This window comes from Liolophura sinensis, chromosome 6 (assembly GCF_032854445.1).
Source record: "Liolophura sinensis isolate JHLJ2023 chromosome 6, CUHK_Ljap_v2, whole genome shotgun sequence".
NCBI classification, from domain to species: domain Eukaryota; kingdom Metazoa; phylum Mollusca; class Polyplacophora; order Chitonida; family Chitonidae; genus Liolophura; species Liolophura sinensis.
In genome coordinates this window covers 59,521,727-59,543,500 of record NC_088300.1, presented here as the reverse complement: position 1 = coordinate 59,543,500, position 21,774 = coordinate 59,521,727, and the positions used below count along the sequence as shown (strand labels likewise).

The 21,774-nt window shown below is 39.2% G+C and overlaps 2 protein-coding genes across 2 annotated transcripts; both read left to right on the top strand.

The window, feature by feature from the left end:
* The first annotated feature begins 578 nt into the window (after positions 1-578).
* Positions 579-2,875, top strand: LOC135468463 (RNA-binding protein RO60-like). The gene has a single exon (XM_064746740.1). It carries the CDS (start codon positions 820-822, stop codon positions 2,491-2,493), a length of 1,674 nt encoding a protein of 557 aa, XP_064602810.1. The 5' UTR covers positions 579-819; the 3' UTR covers positions 2,494-2,875.
* A 3,655-nt stretch (positions 2,876-6,530) lies between these two features.
* On the top strand, positions 6,531-18,429 carry LOC135467789 (microtubule-associated protein 9-like). The gene is made up of 11 exons (XM_064745637.1): positions 6,531-6,729; positions 7,174-7,525; positions 8,326-8,429; positions 8,995-9,136; positions 9,566-10,213; positions 10,590-10,706; positions 11,061-11,283; positions 11,888-12,049; positions 12,407-12,552; positions 15,012-15,156; positions 15,813-18,429. The coding sequence occupies exons 1-11, from the start codon at positions 6,561-6,563 to the stop codon at positions 15,924-15,926; spliced, it is 2,322 nt and encodes a 773-aa protein (XP_064601707.1). The 5' UTR covers positions 6,531-6,560; the 3' UTR covers positions 15,927-18,429.
* The last annotated feature ends 3,345 nt before the right edge of the window (positions 18,430-21,774 follow it).

The following is a 21,774-nucleotide window of genomic DNA, read 5'->3' as shown; positions in this document are numbered from 1 at the left end:
CTACAAGTACCGTGTAGGTTACATAAATCTGTTTAGGAAATGCTGCAGATTAGATTGTATGATAAGATTCACTTCAGTTTAGTTGCAAGCGTGGAAAAACCAAACCCATTTTAACCAAGAATTTCCTGTTAAAAAATTACCGAGAATAAATGTTGTACGTGTATTAATTTCACATCTCAGTCGCTGTCATATTTTGATATTGTACAATTATGCCTAAAATATTCGTGGATGAAAGGCTATAAATAAATTCGTTGACTCAACAAAATGTTCCTGCCTGTGCGTTTCCTATACGTTGACGTTTGTTTCCTATCTGTTGTGAAATATCTAACTCAACGCTGTGTTGCCGTATGTCTTGGTCTCCGTAATTCGGTGGGGAATGTTTATGCTCTGTAAATTAAGTCTAATTTTGGTATTGGTATGTTATGTCCCAGCGTGTGGAGAAGCCACTACGATATGACATCAGCTTTAGATGAAGACTTTTGATTGGCTCGATGACTTGACAGACCACGTGGGTTTGCTGGGTTTGTTGGCATAACCTGGCAGAGCATTGCAGATGAGGTGCGGACTGCGAACAGGAAGGTATGAGTGGTGAAATTCATCGCGGAAGTGAGAAATTTAGACAGCTGTGCTGTTTAAACCGTCTTCATGCGAAGATCTGTCTAATAAGTAGTTAGACAATAATCCTAGAATTCTGACATCGGAGATTGGTGCATGGAAGTATATAAAGGCCTAAACAAATTAATTAACAGAATTAACATTCTGAATTTGGACGTAGCATATAGTTTTATAAGATAATAAGATTGGCAAGAGAGATAAATCATGGAGGATCTAACACGTGTAATGTACAGCATGGTGGATGCTTCAGTCAGCGACAAGTCCACTATTTCCCAGGGTCAGCCCATCTCAGTTGATCAAGTCATGAATAACGCCGGCGGGTACGGCTGGACGGTCACCCCAATGGGCAGGGTGAGAAGATTTCTGTGTTTGGGCTCAGAAGGTGGTACATACTACGTCAAAGAAAAAACGCTCACCCAGGAAAATGCTGCCTGCATTGAGAGGTTAATTGCAGATGGAAAAGGGAAAGAGGTTGTCAACGAAATAAGGACATTTAGTGTGGAGGGCAGAACTGCAAAACAAAGTCCCATCCTATTTGCCTTAGCCCTTTGTGCTCGCTCCAAGGATCTGCCTACTCAGAAGACAGCTTATGAAGTGCTAAATGATGTCTGTAGAATTCCTACTCACTTGTTTGAGTTTATTGAATACTGTGAACTTCTGAGCTGTGGCACAGGCTGGGGTAGAGCTCACAGAAGGGCTGTCTGTAAATGGTACAATCAGTTCCAAAGTAATCCAATGAAACTGGCCATGCATGTCACCAAATATCGAAATCGTAAAGACTGGACACACCTGGATGTACTGAGGTTAGCCCACATTAAACCTGCTGATGCTCAGATTGGAGCTGTCACCAGGTATGTTGTCAAAGGACTTACTGCATCCAAAGAATTCTACGTGACAGATGATTGCGAGGAAAGCATTAAGAAAGTGTTTGAGTTTATCTCTGCGGTTGAGGCTGCGAAATCATCCACAGAAGAGAAAGATGTTGTTGAACTGATCAGCAAACATGACCTTGTGAGAGAACATGTGCCAACTAAACTGCTGAACTCTGTCGCAGTATGGGAGTGTCTCCTTAACAAGATGCCCATGACTGCTTTGATAAGAAACTTGGGGAAAATGACCGCTATAAACCTAATTACCCCTGGAAGTCCTGCGGAGTCTCTGGTAGTCCAAAAGCTAAGCAATGAAGTCTCCCTAAAGCACGCCAGAATCCATCCTTTCAGTGTGATGGTGGGGTTGAAAACCTACAGTAAGGGCTCAGGAGAGAAAGGAAGGCTCAAGTGGACTCCGTCAGAGAAAGTTGTGAAGGCGCTTGACGCGGCGTTCTACAAGGCCTTCAAGTATGTGGAGCCCACAGACAAGCGTTATTGCCTGGCTGTGGATGTGAGTGGGTCTATGAGCTGTCCTGTGATGGGTACACCCAGCATAAGTGCTGCTGATGCCGCCACTGCCATGATGATGTGCACCGTAAAGACGGAGCGGCTGTGTGACGTGGTGGCATTTAGTGACAATCTCACCCCAGTCCATGTGAACCCTAACCACACCCTGAGACAGGTGCTAACAATGACCCAGAAAATCCCCATGGGGGCCACGGACTGTGCCCTGCCCATGACCTGGGCCCAAGAGAAGAAGGGCAAGTATGACGTGTTTATCGTGTACACGGACTGTGAAACCTGGTGTGGGACGATTCACCCTGCTGAAGCGCTTCGTCGGTATCGACAGTCCTCAGGAATTTGGGACGCGAAACTGATCGTCTGTGGGATGGCTTCCACAGCTTTCACAATAGCTGACCCTAATGACCCTGGGATGCTGGATATAGTGGGCTTTGATTCGGCGGCCCCGGAAGTTATGAAAAACTTCATCAATGGACTTATCTGCTAAGCAATGCAATACAGGTTAAAATAAATTGAACAAGTATTCTTACCATTTTTTGTCTTCAATAAAATACAAGCAGTTGTGTTACAACAGGTACACCTTCAAAACATTCTGCTGCCATTACTCTTCATTTTTTTTATTTGTATTTCATATGAAGTAACTGTACGTAAACCAATGTAGTATGTAAATTTGTGATAATGTTCTTTTTCAGTATTAAATGTATGTCCTGTGGTTAAAGGTATGTGTTAAACAGAAACATTATTTTGTATCTGTGTTGTAATGTTTGTTCTCTTTCATTCACAATTACACTAAAATAATGTGAACTGTGGAATGAGTTACATATCTATGCATAATTTAAAAGAAATTAAGCAAATTAATGTTTTCTACTTGCATGTACATGTATGTATATATATAGGTTCTCAAAAGTAATCTTGTATATGTACTAATTATTTTTATATAAAAACACTTCCAAAAAGTTGATCAGATTTTGTTTGTTTTCATTTATTACAACTTGACCAAGATGGAGTTTCCATAGTACTAGAGACCGTCATTGCATGGAATAAACAATGATTGCCTTTGACAATCTTTGAAAATGTGGAATGGAACATTTTCTGCTTTACTTATGTGTGTGGGTGTTCATATATCACACTGGATATCCTTTGTGTACTGTATCAGGCCCTATAAACTATTGACCAAGTTTATATCCTGCTCTGGCTGATCCAGCTGTGTCTGTAGTGTATATTGGAATATACCTTAGTCTAGTTTCCTCCACCTGTAAACTTGACTATCACCATGGAAGTGAAATATATTTGATTTATTTATTTATTTATTTGATTGGTGTTTTAAGCCATACTCAAGAACATTTCACTTCTACGATGGCGGCCAGGATTTTGGTGGGAGGAAACTGGGCAGAGCCCAAGGGAAACCCACGACCATTCACAGGTTACTTGCAGACCTTCCCATTTATGACTGTATATTTGACTACGATGTATAACACATAGGTACCCTTTGCTTGCTCAGACCGTTAAAGCGCTGGCTTTAAACTATCAGCCCGTTGATCAATGATGTTACGTGCTTGAATCTAGCTCTCAAGGGCTTCACCAGGTGCCAGGTACCTAGCCAAGGGCTGCAGCTTTAATTTGCCAGGTTTACCAGGTACCTAACCAAGCGCTGCGGGCTTTATGTCACCAGGTTTACCAGGTACCTAGCCAAGGGCTGCAGCTTTAAGTCACCAGGATTGCCAGGCACCTAGCCAAGGGCTGCAGGCTTTATGTCACCAGGATTGCCAGGCACCTAGCCAAGGGCTGCAGGCTTTATGTCATCAGGATTGCCAGGTACATAGCCAAAGGCTGCAGCTTTAAGTCACCAGGATTGCCAGGCACCTAGCCAAGGGCTGCAGGCTTTATATCACCAGGATTGCCAGGTACCTAGGCAAAGCGCTGCAGCTTTAAGTCACCAGGAATGCCAGGCACCTAGCAAAGGGCTGCAGCTTTATGTCACCAGGGTTGCCATGTACATAGCCAAGGGCTGCAGCTTTAAGTCACCAGGTTCGCCAGGTACCTAGCCAAGGGCTGCGGGTCACTCAGGGTAATCTGGTTTCCTCCACCCATAAACCTGACTGCCATTAAAAAGCCTTGAGTATGGTACTGAACATCAATCAAATAAATAAAATAAAACACCTTTAACCTGTTGGATCATATCATTAACCTGTTGAACAGGTAAATTAAGTACTGGTAACCTGTTGCAAAAGCTTGGGAGTTGAAATCACATTGTGTAACCTGATTGTTGGGTGTAAAACGTGGGGATGAGGTGTGTATAATGGGTGTGCAGTATGAATCCTGGGTGTGGAGTGTGTATCCTGGGTGTACTATGTGAATCCTGGGTGTGCTATGTTTATCCTTTGTGTGCTGTGTGAATTCTGGGCGTGCTATGTGCAGTCTGGGTGTGCTGTGTGTATCCTGGGTGTGTGGTGTGTGTCCCCGGGAGTGGGGTGTGGATCCTGGGTGTGTGGTGTGCATCCTGGGTATGTGGTGTGTACCCTGGGTGTGTGGTGTGTGTCCAGGGTGTGTGGATGTGTATCCTGGGTGTGCAATGTGTAACCTGGGTGTGCGTTGTGTATTCTGGGCATGTGGTGTTTGTCTAGGGTGTGTATCCTGGGTGTGTGGTGTGTATTCTGGGTGTGCAGTGCGTATCCTGGGTGTGCAGTGTGCAACCTGGTTGTGCAGTGTGTGTCATGTGTGTGGGGTTTGTGCTCTGGGTGTGGGGTGTGTCCTGGGTGTGCAGTGTGTATCCTGGGTGTGAAGTGTGTATCCTGGGTGTGTCATGTTTAACATGGGTGTGGTGTGTGTCCCTGGGTGTGCAGTATGTATCCCTGGATGTGCGGTGTGTGTCCTGGATGTGCAGTGTGTAACCTGGGTTGCGGTGTGTATCCTGGGTGTGCGGTGTGTATCCTGTGTGTGCGGTGTGTGTCCTGGATGTGCTGTGTGTAACCTGGGCGTGCAATGCGTATCCTGCATGCATGTACATGCAAGTAGAAAACATTAATTTGCTTAATTTCTTTTAAATTATGCATAGATATGTGACTCATTCCACAGTGTGCAGTGTGAATCCTGGTGTGTGTTATGTATCCTGGGTGTGCAGTGTGTGTCCTGGGTGTGAGGATGCATCACCTTCATGTAACTTGAGACTTAGGGACGTACAAACTGATTGGCATAATATGTGACTAACCACATGCATTCTTAAAATATCATATAGTAGAGCCTGTCATACGACTGAGTTGAACATTCAGATTACATAAGATGAATTTTGCCCACAATAAGAAAACTATCCAAAAAAAAAAAAATTATGTGCATAAATACATATAGCCTACATCCATTAACTGAGTAGGCCTAAGTACTGATATGACAACAGTTATTGCACCACCCCACACGCTGGTAAGTGCTCTATATAGGTTAGCAATATAACTGCTAGAGGAGAAAAATTATATTGATTTCATGGCGAAATAACCTTCGATTAACTTCGTTGAATAATTTCTATTTATATCAAGACTTAAGTACAAAAATGTAGTGTGAAATTCAAGTAACATATATTTTGTAATTGATTAGGGGAGATAATCCAGTCTGATTGAAAAAACAATAATAGACATACGAGTTGTCGACCGTGTTTAAAAACTAAAACCGGTTAATAAACTGAAGGGTAAGTCAAAAATTCATGTTTTCATTTCGAGTTACAATGGTATATATTTGTTTTAAAAAACCTTATTTAACATTTGTTATTTGAATTGCTGATTTAAAAAGCCAATATTCATATACATCATTTTATCATTAAATTTGTTTTTCGGTTGTATGCTATGTTATAAATTTGGCATCACCCCAAGCCATTGCTGGGTAACAAGAAAAATGAATGCTCCATTTCTCTAGGTGTGTATATTTCACGTGTTTTTCTTTACTTCTTTTGATGACCCACGTAAATAATTGGTTTATTAAGAGCATATAATATGAATGGAAAGATTTTCTAATGTTGATTTCAAAGATAGACTTAATTTTACGAGGCACTATTCGTCAGTCAGTCGGTCATGCATAGACTTGTCAGGTTTTGAAGTACTGTAGGCCTGCAAAGATTTATATTATGTTCGCCCACTTGCGCTTGCATTTTAAACTGGTCTTTCACTCAACAGTTTGTGAAGATAAGTGTAGTCACGATGATGGTCTTCTAAGCACATGCAGCAACATACTGTTGCAGCGCTGTAGGCCAAATATACGCTGGTGTCTGTTATTCGGTATTACTTTTTTTATGTTATAATTATTTTGGGGGTTTTCAGTTTTACTTTAGCGTTTACCAAAAACAAGACAGTTTTCCGAATTTTATCTCTAGTTTAGACGAAATCCTTGCAGTGTTCAAGGAAGGAAGTATTTTTCTGCCTTCAAAAGATTTTATGGATTCCAGCTTTCTCTCACGTAATTAAATTAAAGTTATCTGATGTCAGTGATGAGTACATGTATGCATTTGGTTACCGGTACCTTCAAATTTTGTTTGTCAGGTACGTCAGAAAACAAACTTCTTGAAGTGTCGCAATGTTTGGTGATGGTATGGATATGGAGTCTTCTTCTGGATCAACGCAACGGAAAAAGAAAGATTCGTTTCAGAGAGAACTACAAAAGAAGCTTAAAGATAGACGAAGCCGTGGTTTGTCTGCAGACATAACCTCTCCTGAGGAAGAAAGTGATTTGAGTGCTGAAGATGGTTTGTCATGTTTTGATTATCGCCCTTAGTTTAAATTGTGATTCACATGTTGCTAATTAAAACATTTGTTCATGGGCCAGGAAATTTACTTTGTGTTCGCGCCTTTTTAACTTGATAAAAAAATAGAAATGGTACTTGTTGTGTTTCGCTTGACACTCAGCACTGGTTAGAGCTGGTGTCATTATAATTTGCCTGGGTGGAGTGTCATGTCTGGTGTCTTTGGCATGATACCTCTGTGACAGAAGCACTTCAGCGGCATGGACCCTCCCTGGCACCAGAAGACACAATATATGTACATACACCAAGTGATTCTTCATGGTCGTATGACTGAGAAATTGTTAAGTATGTTAAATCCCATGCATACATACATACCAGTCCCAAAAAGCTATAAAAATGTATAGAAAAATAGACTTGAGCAAATTTTAGGACAATTCCTGTTTACAGACTTCCTGTCGCAATTCATGACCCCAAAGAAAAGGGATGATCGCCCAAGATCTGCTACTCGTCGTAACCCACCTTCTTTCTTGAAAAGTCAGCGAGGCTCTGACTGGACACCTGGTTTGGGCGACACCCTGCGTCCTGGAGCTGCAGGGGACATGTTTGGGCGTAGGACCCTTTATGATGATGATGACGATGATGATGATGATGATAGTGAGATGACACTTACATTTGGCCCATCTAAGAAAAGTCCCAGAGGCCTAGATGGAGGAAAACATAAACAGCAGCAGGGAGAGAAGTTATCAAAGGAGGACATCATATTTGGACGAAAGAGCTCTTCACCAAGAGACTCCAAATTGTAAGACACCAGTAAATACAGAATGTCAGTGACAGTACAAACTATTCATAAATCAAAAATTAGAAATTTATCCGAAATAGACATCCTGCTTTCTAACAGTTTGTATAGTTTCTTTAAAATATCAGTGGTAATTCTTAACGGTGTACATATACTTAAACTCACAAATGCAATTTATCTGCTGTGATTTTCACGTGTCCATGTTTTATGGACTCTACATTGCACTCCTAATATGGTCTTACTGTGGTGAGCCTTAATGCAGAGCTTACAACTGCCAGATGTAAATTTTGAAGCAACTGAAATTCCTTCCCTTAGTAAGTTGTAATTTTTCTGTTGTTAAGTGTGTTTAATCACTTTTGTCATGTTGTCGGTGTGCATTTTTTCTCTTACTATAGTTCTATCTTTTCCTTTTAGGGAGTGATCTTTCCCTTGTGGTGTTTCCATTTTAAGATGGTGTTTTGTTCCCCTTATTATGGTGTTTTGCTCGCCTTATTGTGGTGTTTTATTTCCTTTATTATGGTGTTTTATTTCCCTTACCACTATGATCTATTTCTCTTACTTTTGTAATTTAGTTATCTTATCTTGTGATCTTTTTCCTTGTTGTGGAGTGTTCTTTCTTTGTTATGGTGCGGTATTTACTTTAGTATGGTGTGCTCATTTCTTAGCAAGGTGTGGTCTTTCCCTTGGTATCATGTTTGATGTAAACTTTCCCTTATGGCATGAGACCTTTCCCTTATTGTGGTGTAACCTTTCCCTTATTATGGTGTAACCTGTCACGTATTACTGTGTGATCTTGTCCTTAGGCCACAGCAAGGTTCGAAGGAGGAGAAGGGAATGTGGCAGCCCCCAAATTTCCAGAAGACTCAACAGACTGAATCCGACCACAGTAACCGATCCACCTCACCAGGTACAAGTTGTCATATGTCATAGTGTGGAAATACTTCATTGTGGCACATTCTAGACCATTTTGTTATGGCTGCCTGTCTTCAGAATAGATATAATTTTGAATACCCTAGACTTATTTTATAATCTGATTAATGGATATTAGTCTTTGTCTTTTAGTGTCGGTCATAGCTTCAGCTTGCATAGCAGGCTAGTAACATATAGTGTATGTGTTAAATTATGTGATTACGGTAATTGTACCTTCATATACAGTTATGAAAATAAGAGCAAAGCATGCTATGATTTCCTGGACTGTGTAGTTTTCTCAAACATTTGGATGAGAGTAGTCATGAGAAATTATCTTTCTTAAGCTCCTCCTAAGCTTAAGATTTGGTGTACACATTGCGTGGTTAAGTTTGTCGGTAACTTGGTAGGTGGTTTACCTCGGGCACTCGGGTTTTCTCCACTGACCGCCATCATACAGGTGCAAAATTTCAGAGAACAGTCCCAAACAACAACCATATAAACAAATAAATAAACTTAAGATATGTTCATATTCACTGCTAATATTTCATATTGGGTGCTTACAGGAAGCTCTAAAGGCCGCTTCACCCCTTCCCTAGAGCCCATGCTGGAGCCCATCACAGAGACACCCACCCCTCGTTCTCGTCGCCTGAGTCAGGCTAGTGAGAAGACCAAGTCGCAGGACAGTGGCAAGGAGGACTCCCCCAGGTGAGCCAATCACAACAACATGTAACATCTGATATGATGACATATACCAATCAGACTCTGTCATTGGATACTTCCTTTAATGATGAACTTTCGCTATATTAATTTTGAATATGTATAATACCTCCAGCTATTATTCATTGAAGCTGGCCATAGCATTTAGCAATCTTTAACTGTATGTCAGTGGGAAAACAATGCTTGGTTGTAAATCATGTTTTCAAATTTTTGGATATAATAATTTTAGGTATCCATGTGAAGTACTCTGGACTGGTTAAGAACTCCTGTCTGCTGTATTACTTCATTGTATTGTATTACCGATATTTCAAACCTTACCAAGAACAAGCTTTTCTTACTGCTCTACAATCCCGTGTGTTCTCCATCCTTGTGGAGACTCATGTCCAGTTGTTTAAGTGACTTGACTTGTGTTATCAGACCCAAGCCCAAACCTCGTGGGAAAACAGAGAAGGACAGTACCTCTGAGCGGAGAACACCAATATCAGAGCTGTTTGGCAAGGGATCTAAATCATCAGATTCGTCAGCTGGAAGAAAGACACCAACAACAGATATTTTTGGGAAATCTGGACGACCTTCGGCCTTGGATTTCCTTGAAGATGATACAACTGAGGAGAAGCCCACAGTGACACCTCGACGAAGAGCCAGTAAACCTGAGGTGAAGAGCAGAACTAAATCACCCAGTCCTGGTGGAAGGAAAACACCTGTCAAGGATAAAACATTGAAAAAACAATCCTCAGGTAAAACTTCTCCGTCTGAGCAAAAGAAAGAGGATGATGTTGGCAGTCGGAGGGCATCCGTGTTAGATTTCCTGACAGAGGATACAAAACCAAAGAAGCAGCCACGGAAATCTAGCTTAAAAAGGACAGACTCAAGGGATTCCATTACAAATGAACTGGAAAGCCCTGAAAGCAAAAAGAAATCTTCTGAGCATCGCAGTCGGTCTCAGAGTCGGGGAACTCCCAAGTTAGAACGTGAAGCAAGTGCCAGTTCTATCTGTGAAGAAATCCAAACAGAACCACTGCAGCCGACAGATAATGAAAACCAGCAGCAGGTCATAACCAAAGGGTAATGTCAGCTTTGAATGTGACTTATTATATGATATTTTAAACAATATTTCTGCCAAGATAATTAATGTTTTCTTATCCCAGGCAATGTTTACTCACTGTGGTTTATGTCTTGATTTAAACGTGTGAATGAGCTTCCCTGAAGATGTGTTAGGTTTTATTAAATTCCAGTTCTTTAGCAGCTGTCGTATTTTGCAAAACTTTATAGACTAGTTTTCTCTTTTGTAATATTTTCTAATTTTTTTTTTTTTTTTGGTCATAAAATTGACATATGAAAGTTTTGTGATGACAGCCCCTCTTGATAAGTAAAATTTTTTCGCCAATCACTATTTCAATGTGCAGAATTGGTAAGTCAAAATGCATCTGTCTGTGTCCAGATCTGGTAAACAACAGTCTGCCAAGCAGCGGGCTGATGATGCCATCAACTTCGTGGCAAATGCTCAGGATGACAAGACCATGCAGTTTATTGAACCTGACAAAGAAGATAAAGATAAGTAAGTACATGCATTCAGGCAGAGGAAGCACAGCAGGAGTACTGTTCATCAATGAGCTGAGTAACAAGTATCTTATCTACATCAAACTAAAAATTACCTGTAGGCTTACATGATATATTCCACTTGAACTGAAAAAAAGGTTTACTGAAATATAAAGCATTTAAGCTATGTCTTATGCTCTTGTTATGATAAATTTCTTTTTACTGTTATATGAAATCCTGAATGGGTTCATTTTCTAGAAACTCTGATAACATCTCAAGCACATATCGGCCTCACTGATATAATGCCTTCGGTGCTGGTTGCTATGGTAACTTCTGCAAATCTTGTAATTTAAAGGCTATTGTTTCTTCACAGGAACAAGAAGATGGAAAGAAAACAAACGAAACAGCACCCTAAGCCTAGATACGCCTCAAAACCTGGAGAGGAAAGTCCCACATCGACAGCCTCATTTGATGACACCATGTCCATCCGTAATGCCATATATGCTGAATGGTATAAGGAGCGAACAAGGAAAGCCAAGGAAGCACTCAAAGAAAAGAAAAAGCAAGAAGCGGTGGAGGAAGAGAAAAAAAGGAAGGTAGGTTCAGAATGGAAGGCAATCTACCCTAAATGATCCTAAATTCTGTCCATGGCTAACTTTACCCATTTTTCCAGATTCTGAGAGTTTTATTGATTTTAGAAAAGGTGTTCTGAGGTTTGCTTGGAACATAGGATGATATCCTTCTGGAAAATTGAAACTTTCAGCAACAAAAATATAATTATATGACACTTTCTTGCTTATAAAAATGCCCTTTTGCTGGCGAAATTTTAGGTCACTTTTGGGAATATCATTTCTTACCTGACAATTGGATCTTATTTTTCCTTTCCTTTTGCTTGTATCAGTACAGTGTATCGAATTTTCACAATACAGGTGTACATCTGATAATATCAAATAAACTCGAGTCTTGATTTTTTTCTCTTTAGGAATGCTCTGAGGATAACATTTAAGTATCTGTAGCCCCTTTGGAGTGTTTTCATGGAAGGCTAAGGTACATGTGTCAGTGATGCTTGTTTAGTGTGTATTATCACTGTCTTGAAGCAATGTGTGAAAGTATCTTTCAGTCGTGAAAGTGAGTAATGATATAGTTCATAGTATAGTTTGTGTTTTGTAGTTACATATTGTTTTTTGACCTTACCCACAGGAAGCAGAAGATAAAAAGCTAGAGAACAAAGCCTCGTACAATGCATGGATGGAAAAGAAGGTTCCAGTGTGTAAGGAGAAAATTAAGCAGAAAAAGGAGGAAGAAAAGAAGAAAGAGGAGGAAATCAGAGAAAAGGAAAGGAAAAAGAAAGAAGCAGAGAAGGTGTGTTGAGGTCACATTTAGATTAATACATAATCACTCCCATCTGCACAGCTCAGTCTGTCAGTCAAAATCCAATAAAAGTAGAAGATTTACCTGTTCATTTTTATTGATGCCTTGGTCTTAACCAATGAGGAGAAAAGCATTTTGTTCTCTACAATAAAATATTCCCTGTGAGCCAGTAATATTATCTTTTTTACTTTCACCTTTCTTTTTTAATGACTAATCAACACATACAGGCTTGATATTCTGGTTTGATAGGATTTGATCATGTTGTTACTATAGGCAGACAGATGAATCACGCCACACTGTATATGTGGGGGATTAACTGGGTCTCTTACTACATGTTGTGTCTTGCAGACATTTCAAATCTGGAAGGAGAGAAAAGATTCCTTGATAAAGACCAAAGTTCACAAGGAGATTAATCTGGAGAAGACTAAGAAAAGAGAGGTTACCGAGGTCAAACGGCAGAAAGAGAAACAAAATGAGTCTGCCTACAAGTCCTGGTAAGTACTCACAGTGTAACTTTATTAACAGCCAGTCAGCTACCTTGATGATTGACAAAGCCACATTTTTATCACCTTGTTGGGTCACTGATCAGTTTCATTAGCTGATATTTATGCAAGGTAAGGGAATGTGTGACCTTACCGATGTCAGTGAGCAGTGAAGTTTTTTGTGCTTAGCTAAGGCTTGAGTTTGACAATTTTATTAGTCTTAATCTTACAGGTATGATGAGGAGGAAACATTAATTAAATTAAAAGAGCTCATAGGCTAGTAGATGTATCTATTATCGAAATCACATGGTATGCATGGATGATTATTCAGGTGAAGTTTTATCATTTAACTGCCAGATACAAAGGTTGTGTTACCATGTTTCACAACTGTTGTGGATACCTTGGGTTGAAGTGAAGTGGTCTAGAAGTAATTTGTACAGTGAAATCCCAAAACTTGTGACACCTCTGAGTTCTTGATTTACTTGTAATCTTGAGATGTGTTCAGTTCTCTCACATGTTTAGTTCCTGCTTTAAGTTAAATCTTCCAGTGTGTCTCATTCTTGATTTAAGATTAGTCCTCGGATGTGAGGTTTATACATGTACATTCAGTTGTTTATACATTCTATTTACTTGTAGCTCAGGGATACACAGGTTATTGTATTACCGTAAATGACCTAAAGTTTTGCATGTCGTTTACTTTCGCACAATCTGAGTTGGGGGCAAGATGACAGGAGAGAGTTATTAACCCCCGCCATTTTTAGTATCCTGCATGACACTTGGAAGCTCTGGCTGCTAATCCTCGCTGCGTGGGGTCAAGTCACCGATAGTGAGGTGTTCAGGTAGGCCGACTAGTAGGCCTACATGTACATCTTTAAATATACCCATGAATGAAATCAAAGAAAGTATCAAGGCAGGTGATGTCTATTACAAGCCTTTAAATTCCAAGACATTCTGAAAGCATGACGCTGAGTATACCTGAACTACAGGTGTAGAAAAGAGTGTAACTGGTACATGCACAATGTACTCTGCACACAAACCAATTATTTCGCTTACACCTAATTGAAAGTCACCTCACACCGTTATCTGGTGAACAGTTGTCTGCTGAGAGCCCTCATTATGCAACGAGTATGTGTACAAATGTATTTCGGCTAAAAACGAATTTCACTAAGAAATGTCTATCATTAGCTTCCAGTGTCCATTGTAGTGTTTATCTTTGATTACGACACATGAATGACTGCTAATGTATATATCATTGTATGCCATAAAGTGGTTCAAGAGTAGCATGACAGCGAATGCAGACAGACATGTTGTAAGCAGTGCTCAGTGTTGTTAAATCAAAGTGACTAAAGCGAAGCCTCCGTAGTTGGATATCACATCCATGTGATTCAGTCTACATGCACATTTTGTTTCTTTGTAGTCGGAACTGTCCTCCTATTGCAGAAGAGTTCCTTTTCTGGCTTTTTTATAACGGGGAACTTCCCCAGCCATTAAACACAGAAAACATACTCCATGCGAGGTATCCGAAAAGTACCAAATAAATAAACAGTCAACCTGTTGTGAAGTGCATGTACGAAAACCCTTATAATTACAACTGAGGAAGACATGAACTGTTGGTTTTAGGACATTATACTAACTGCCCAGTGAACCATGAGCTTGTTTATTATGTTCTTGAACTGTCAGTATAATACCCTGACCACCCCAATGCTCTCCCGCAGCGCGTTGTCAGTAACAATCACAATCGACGCAGTGAAGCCTGGGATACACTTTCCAAGCTCCAGGGCAAAACTTTGGGCCATTTACTGTATCTTGAAATGGATTACCAATACCCTAATTCCTCAACCTATTCGCATATGAAAGATTGTCTGTTTTTGCACCTTTTTAGTTTTGGTTTTGAAGAAAAAATTACATTGGTTGGGTTGGCCAATTTCAGGGCTTAACAAAAAATATAATTTTGTCAGTCTGTACAAAATAATGACTTCAAAATATGCTTGAATAAACACTTTGCAAACAAGGAAAAAGGTTGAAGAATTACAGTAGCATCAGCATGACATTTTTAGTTTTTATCTGTTGGCCAATTTTGGTTAATTCATCGTACTAGTAAACCTATTGAAATATGTTTCTGACCTTTTACCTGCATTCTGTTGTCAAAATGTTGGGCAACACTGTGTCCTATCTTTGTGGTGAGTTGCAGAGCTGATGAGTTTCTGATCAGCAGTTGCATTAAAATGATTGCTAAAATTTAGTCGTAAATCATTTGGGTTAATTTTCAGCTATGACAAGCAGGAAGTTGCTGTCTCTTCATTTGTTGGTTGATCCATCCAATTTTTGACATCCTTTGTTTTAATATTGGTTGGTGTGTAAAATGTTTTGCATCCTATCTTTTGACATTAACTTATTTAAACGAGGACACAAATTGCCAGATGAAGTCAGCTTTATGAATTAGCACTTGTTATGTATTTATGGTGTCTTAGGAAAGAGAGGAAGGACAGGGTGATCCATTCTAAGGTGAAGGAAGAGAAGTCCAAGGAAAGGGAGGAAACTGAGAAGGAACGGGAAATAAGGAAGAAGAAGGAACGTGACGCTGAGAGACTGTACGAAGAGTGGATGAGGAAAAAGGTAATTTACATTGGTGCTCAGAATTATGGTATAGGCCAAGCACTGAGTCACATTATACAGACACTGGGCCAACCAGCCCTGTTTCCTGCCACCAAAGCGGTCTTAATGTCTTCTAACCCGTGGAAAATAAATGAACATGATGTTTTGATTTGTGAAGTTAAATCATTCATATGACTAAGTGGTTCCACAGGCCAATTTTTATTCAGGACTGGTATTTCATTTACTTATATGTCTGGCATGAAAACTGTACCTTACAGACCAAACTGAAACCCACTGGCAGGTAACCCTGATTAGAGGTTTACAGGTTTGCCGAGTTACCACAAGTCAGGCTTACTTTGTGAAGGGCTAACGATATTTGTAAGATCTGTTGAACTGCTGACATTTTGACGTGTGGCATTCATCTGGTATTGCCATGTTATTTTAACACAGACTTTTGCTGGATGTTGAAATGGATGGAAATAATTTAGTACTCATAAATGTTTCATATAACAATAATCTTGAACCATTCCATCAATAACTAAGACCAGGTGCATGAAAAAACCCATACAGAAAACTCAGCAAATAATATTTCTGGCTCTTAAAATCAAACCATGTGGTATTTTCCTGAGTCTGTAACATTACTATTTCATGATTTATGAACTTCAATTATTGTACAGGATGAGCAAGAGAAGTCTGAGAAGAGGCGTGAGCGACAACGTAGGATTGAGCAAGAGGGCGAGTTTCAGCCAGCATGGAGTCCTGCCAATCGCACTATTCCTTTTGGACGCTGAAAATCCAGTATCCTGCCTGGGGAACATTTCAAAAAAGCTGTGGATCGGTGGTCTAATCAAGTGGTAAAAACCTGGAGCAGTACTGGCCGTGAAGTCCTAAGTATCTTGTCTGTCACACTTTTGTTTCCTGGTGACCGACAAGCCTATATCTGTGTCATTTGTAATGCCAGTACCTTAGGATGTCAACATAAGTGAATCAGTTGGTTGTCCAATTGTTTGTTGTAGCTGACTTCCAGGACCTTGCCAGTAGCAGAGTAAACACTTCATCGAGTCAACAAAAACACTGGGACTGATTCCACTAAGCCAGTTTTAACTTAAGTCAAAACTTAAAATTCAAAGCGATGCTTATTTTTGGATGCTAAATGTCAAAGTTTGAACTTTTTAGGATGTCAACTACACTGTATTGTAAAATTATACTGTTCAAAAATCGCTTTGTGGAATCGGCTTCTGGTCCAGACTGTAGAACAATTTTCTTTGATGACTATACTTGTGGCCTTGACTACTTTAAGTTGCCACTTCTCAACAGGGATAGTTTAGTCTACGGGTTTATCCTACAGATCTGGATTACCATTTTTTTTAAGGAAAAGAAATTTGAATTTGAGTTGTGGCTAATCGTACAGATTTCCTGTGATCCTTGTGTTGTAGGCCAAATAAACTCAACTTTAATGGTCATGTAGTTAAATGTATGTCTATCTCTCTGCACATCTGTGTGTATTGATAGTGTATGTGATAGGTATATTGTCCCCTTAAATACTTTGTCTTGAGTTAAATTAATCTGCTTCAGTAATTCAGTAATGAGACATCAAATTCAGTCAGATTTCTGCCTGGATCTAGTGTTTTGCAGCGAAATTAGCTGCTGATGCATATCCCTGTTGTGGTCAGAGCAAGATTATAGGATGAGTCCTCAATGAGAGCTAATCACTACCTCATAATCATTACTGATTTTATTTTTTCTTTTCTCCAAAATAATTTGCGAGAAAAAAACTCCAATAATTACAGAGTTAAAGAAGCATATTCTTCCTGCTTTTGTCATTCTAGTATACATGTGCATGCGTGCATGTTCTTTATGCTCAATACTAGATGAATCATTATGTTCAGGCAGGTGTATTTTTAACAAATGTATATAATGTATATTTTAGAACAAGAAATGTTAAGACTATTTTAGAATAAAAAGCTCTTTACAAATAATGTGAAGCTGCACAGTTTGTGGATCTGTACTGTCATGAGTCATTTGTGACTTTAGGTGCTTTTATGTATACTGTCAGTCTTTGGAAGTGTTTTATCAGAGCTAAGCAACATTTGCATGCTTGTCTTTTATTGTAAACTTTCTGTGATATTTATTACTGTCAGTTATTAGATGATTGCTTATGGTACATGAATATTGTACATCAGTTACCAGTGCTACCTAAATACATACATTCTGATATAAGTATCAGAGTGGAAGAGAAGCTGAGGTTCACTGCTACAACAGCATGTTTTGACATATAGCAAGGCTATCCGTCCTACCTTTATTGGCTTGTCATAAACATAGATATAGTTGATATAGTAATATAGATGCCAGGGCAATCTTATCATTGCACGAGTAATAAGGATGTGAAGGCAGGTCCAAACTGCTTGGTAAAGATGATTGACTTTGAATCATAAAACACACAAGGTTATAGTTCTTTTTCAGCCTCAGACAGTGTATGTTTGAGATTCCCCCAGCACTGAGTGGTGATAGTAATATAAATCTGTGAGCAGCACTTAATGCTGCTAAAGTGGTCTAACATAAAATCTACAGGTCACCCACGGTCACTTGCCTTCCTCCAAAGTGATTAGGTGAGTGACTTTACCAAGTCTGATGGTTTATATAAGGAACTCCATCCATAAGAAAGTATCCACCGCAAAGAAACTAACCTACAGAGTATAGGTGAAATACAGTGGAGGAGTATGGCATTCAGTCAGTCAATCAATAAGGATATCTATTACATATCATATTATTTTCATGCTGTTGTTAATATTTTACAATTGTTCTGGTTGCATTTTTTCAAATCCCTTTCCCATTTATTTGTTTCATTCCAAATCTTGGATCAGTACTATCTGATTTCCCTATGATGCCGTCCAGGTGGTAAAATGAGTGAGAAGCAGACACAAATGAAGTACAGTATGTCGGTTGATAAGGCAGTAATTTAAAGGCTTGAAAATGTTTTACCAGTCCATTTTCTTTGAATCTCAGAGCCCATTATGTGTATGTTTTTTACATACATGTACATGTAAATTACAGCTTAATCTGCATTACATTTATAATGTAGGAATCCTGTTTAGGATCAGATAGCATTTTTAGTTACTGTTAAACATTTATTTTTAATTATATTAGGCAGACATGTCAAGTTTAATGACCCTTGGTATAACTTGTTATATACCAATGTATAATACCCAGGCTACCTGGGTATTACATTTAGGTATTACTTGGTTAGCATTTAGTTATCCATCTTTGATTATCTCAATAAACATTCAGTCCTCTGTCAGCCAACGTCACTGACTTCATTCTTTATTCTTAGGTAGAAAAATGTTATTTTATCTCTGATTTATGTGTATATTTATTTATTTATTTGGTGTTTGATGTCACACTTAAGAATATATCACCTATACTAGGGCAGACAGGAGTATGGTGGGAGGAAATCAGATGGAGCCAGGGGGAAACCCAAGGCCTAATTTTATTTTTGTTTATTTTGGCCTGTTTATATTTATTCCTGGCTAATGATGTGAGCAGTTCATACATCTGCAGTTAAAAATTATCTTCAGTGCAGAGTGGATAAGACAGACAGAGTAACACATGTTACAAATTCTGTTTATACATACTGATATCGATAGAGCAGAATGGGTGGTTTCTAAATCCCAGCCCACTTTATCATTTTTTGCATCTACCGAGTCCGATGCATCTTTTCCGTGGAATCAGGGGCGACAACTTATCAAGCTGTCGCTGACAGAGCGACAGCTTGAATATTTATTTCGTAAAGCTTATCAGTGCAAGCGTGGGGCTTGATAAATGTGGTGGTGCAGGTAAGTTAGATTAGTTTCGTTGTACGTGTATGATTTGTCTGTGTTTTGTTTTGTTTTTTCTTTTTTTTTTTTAGTATGGTAGTGCAAATCTAGTTGTACTGGTAGCGTAATAAGCATGCTTGCAGAAATTGCATTGTGTTGTTGTTGCACTAATAGGGCCTACCGTTATGGATCAACGCCTAAGTGATACCGTTTACCAAGTGGTGTTATACGAGAGTTTAGTCTGGTTTCTAACAGGCTAAATCACGCTACAAGTACAAGTACATTAGTGCATGTATGTAGTCCTAACTACATGCACATTGTATAGTATGATGGTATCTGAGTGTATGGGTGAATAGCATGTACATGTTTGCATCATTCTGTACATACGTGTAGTAACTAGAGACAGCAGGAACACAGCAAGGTAAAAGGTATAGGGAAATAATTAACCTAAACATCAGATATCTGCTGCCGATCTGTAACCAGTTTCAGCCACTTTCGCAAAACTTTGTAAGTCATATTTCTCGAAACTTTTTTCGTAGTTTTTCGTAACTTTTTTTGTAACTGAGGCAAGATCTTTTACAAGAAGTTAAGAAAAATCGATTTACGAAAGTTTTGTGAAAGTGGTAGATGAAAATATACATGAAGATGTGTGTTATTTTAAAATCTGACATTTATCACTGTTTCATGAACAATGTGTGTCTATAGCAAAGGACAGAAATTAAATAGGCCGGATCTCCAACCATGCTGGTAGCCAGACTACTAATGGGTCAGATATGAGGTCAGAAGGATCTATGGAACTGGAAATAATGCAATTTTATCATATTCTTTAAGATAAAATCTGCTTGCACAGTATTCTCAGATCAGTTGGCCATATATAAAACCTTGCTGTGAAGAACATACTTCATGTACTGTTTTAGCCAAGCACTGCACTGGTACCAATATCTAGTCTTAATTTAAGTTCTGATGATATGTTTTATATTCATTCATAAAGATACATATAGAATATAAATAAAAAAAAATACTTCGTGTAATACATGTACATTAACTTATTGGTATTGTAGCCTACAGTAGTCAACACCATGTTGCTTTAACATCCAGATGCGACTTTGAGTGTGTACATTTACTGTACAGTTATAGTTTACATGTAAATCTGAGCTCATGTATCTGAATACATCATGCTCACATTCTTTGATAATATTAGAACCGAGACATTTGGATGTACATGCATAATTGATCCGTGCAGATGCTGTCCTCTGTATATAACACTCTAATACTGACAGGGATGGCATTTAGTGAAGCATACAATGGCTGCATTACAGTTAGTGCTATTGTGATGTAACATGCTGCTTGTGCTAATGAACTGTGACTAATCCATGTATCTACCTGGGAGTGGAGCAGAATAGTCAGTGGTCAGGCCAGAGCCACTGTCTGCACAACTTGCTCAGTGACACTTATTCGGGTGAAGTGGCATACAGATCAGTTGTATCGGTGTAGTCTGACACTGAAGGCAGTGAGCTGCTTTTATTAAGCCTGTTCTTGGTGCATCAAAAGGTAAAACTTTACTTAACTCAGATGTTTGTGGTTTATCCTCCAAAAACATTTGCATTTTCCAATATTGGGTGAAGTTCTCAGTGAAACTGTTGTATAGAAGGTACTGTGTGTTCTGCAGTATTGCTGTATTATAACCAGTGGAGAGGATTGGGTTTTGGGAAAGTGGTTAAGATATTTGTTGTTAAATGGTTAGAACAAAAGATGTGCAGGTTTAATTCCATGCGTGTACAGGGAATTTTTGTTTCCCTCTGCTCTATGTTTGCATGGCCTTCATGACAATACACATAGGCAGCTTTGTTTCCATTTGTTTTTCAGCGTTTATTGAAGACCACATGTATGTCTTCCACCAATATGGTACATGTATGCCTATCTGTACCTGTGTGAGAAAGTTTGTCAGTAACTTACCAAAGGTCAGTGGTTTATTCTGGGCAGTTCGGTTTCCACCACCCATGAAACCAGAAGGGAAAAGGCTAGAAACATCTGCATTACTCCCATAACAGATTACAAAGTATAGCCATAGCTTACATGTATGTCTTACCCTCAGCATGGGCGTCGATGTCCAATAACAGGGAAAGCAGTGTTGAACAAAATGTTAGGTGTGGTATCTTAAAAAGTTCTGGTGGTGTTGAGATGAGGGTTTGTACACATGTAGAGCACAACAACACTAGGGGGGATATTCCATCGGAGGTTCAGTGTGTATATATTTAATACCGTATATTACTGAATTCCTGACTTTGTGTATTGTGTAGTAGAATCAGTGTTAAACAAAGTGTTAGGGGTGGTTTCTCAAAAAGGACTCTATGTATTAAGCTGAGGGTTGGCACACATGGCATATTCCATTGTTGATACGGTGTGTGCATATTGCATACTGTAAATTAGCAGATTCCTGACTTAGTGTATTGGTACCTCAAAAAGTACAGCATGCATGGACCTTAACTTTTACATACATGTAAAACACATTGACACAAGGGGGTTGCTCCTTCGCTGATGCACTGTGTGCATATTTATTACCAAATTCATGATTTCAGTACTACTTTATGCATTGAGCTGAAGTTTTGTATTCATGCATCTCCTACTGGCGATAGACGACCAAATCTAAGTTATTTTTTTTCTCTCCATTTTATTTACCACCCCCACCCCCCACCTCCCCATCCAATATACAGTCATACTGTAATGCGGTTGAACAGCCTGTACTGCTTAAATCTGATCTCACTTCATTTTATGTTTTATGGATGCTGTCAAGGTATTGATGACAAAAATAAGCAGGGCTTCT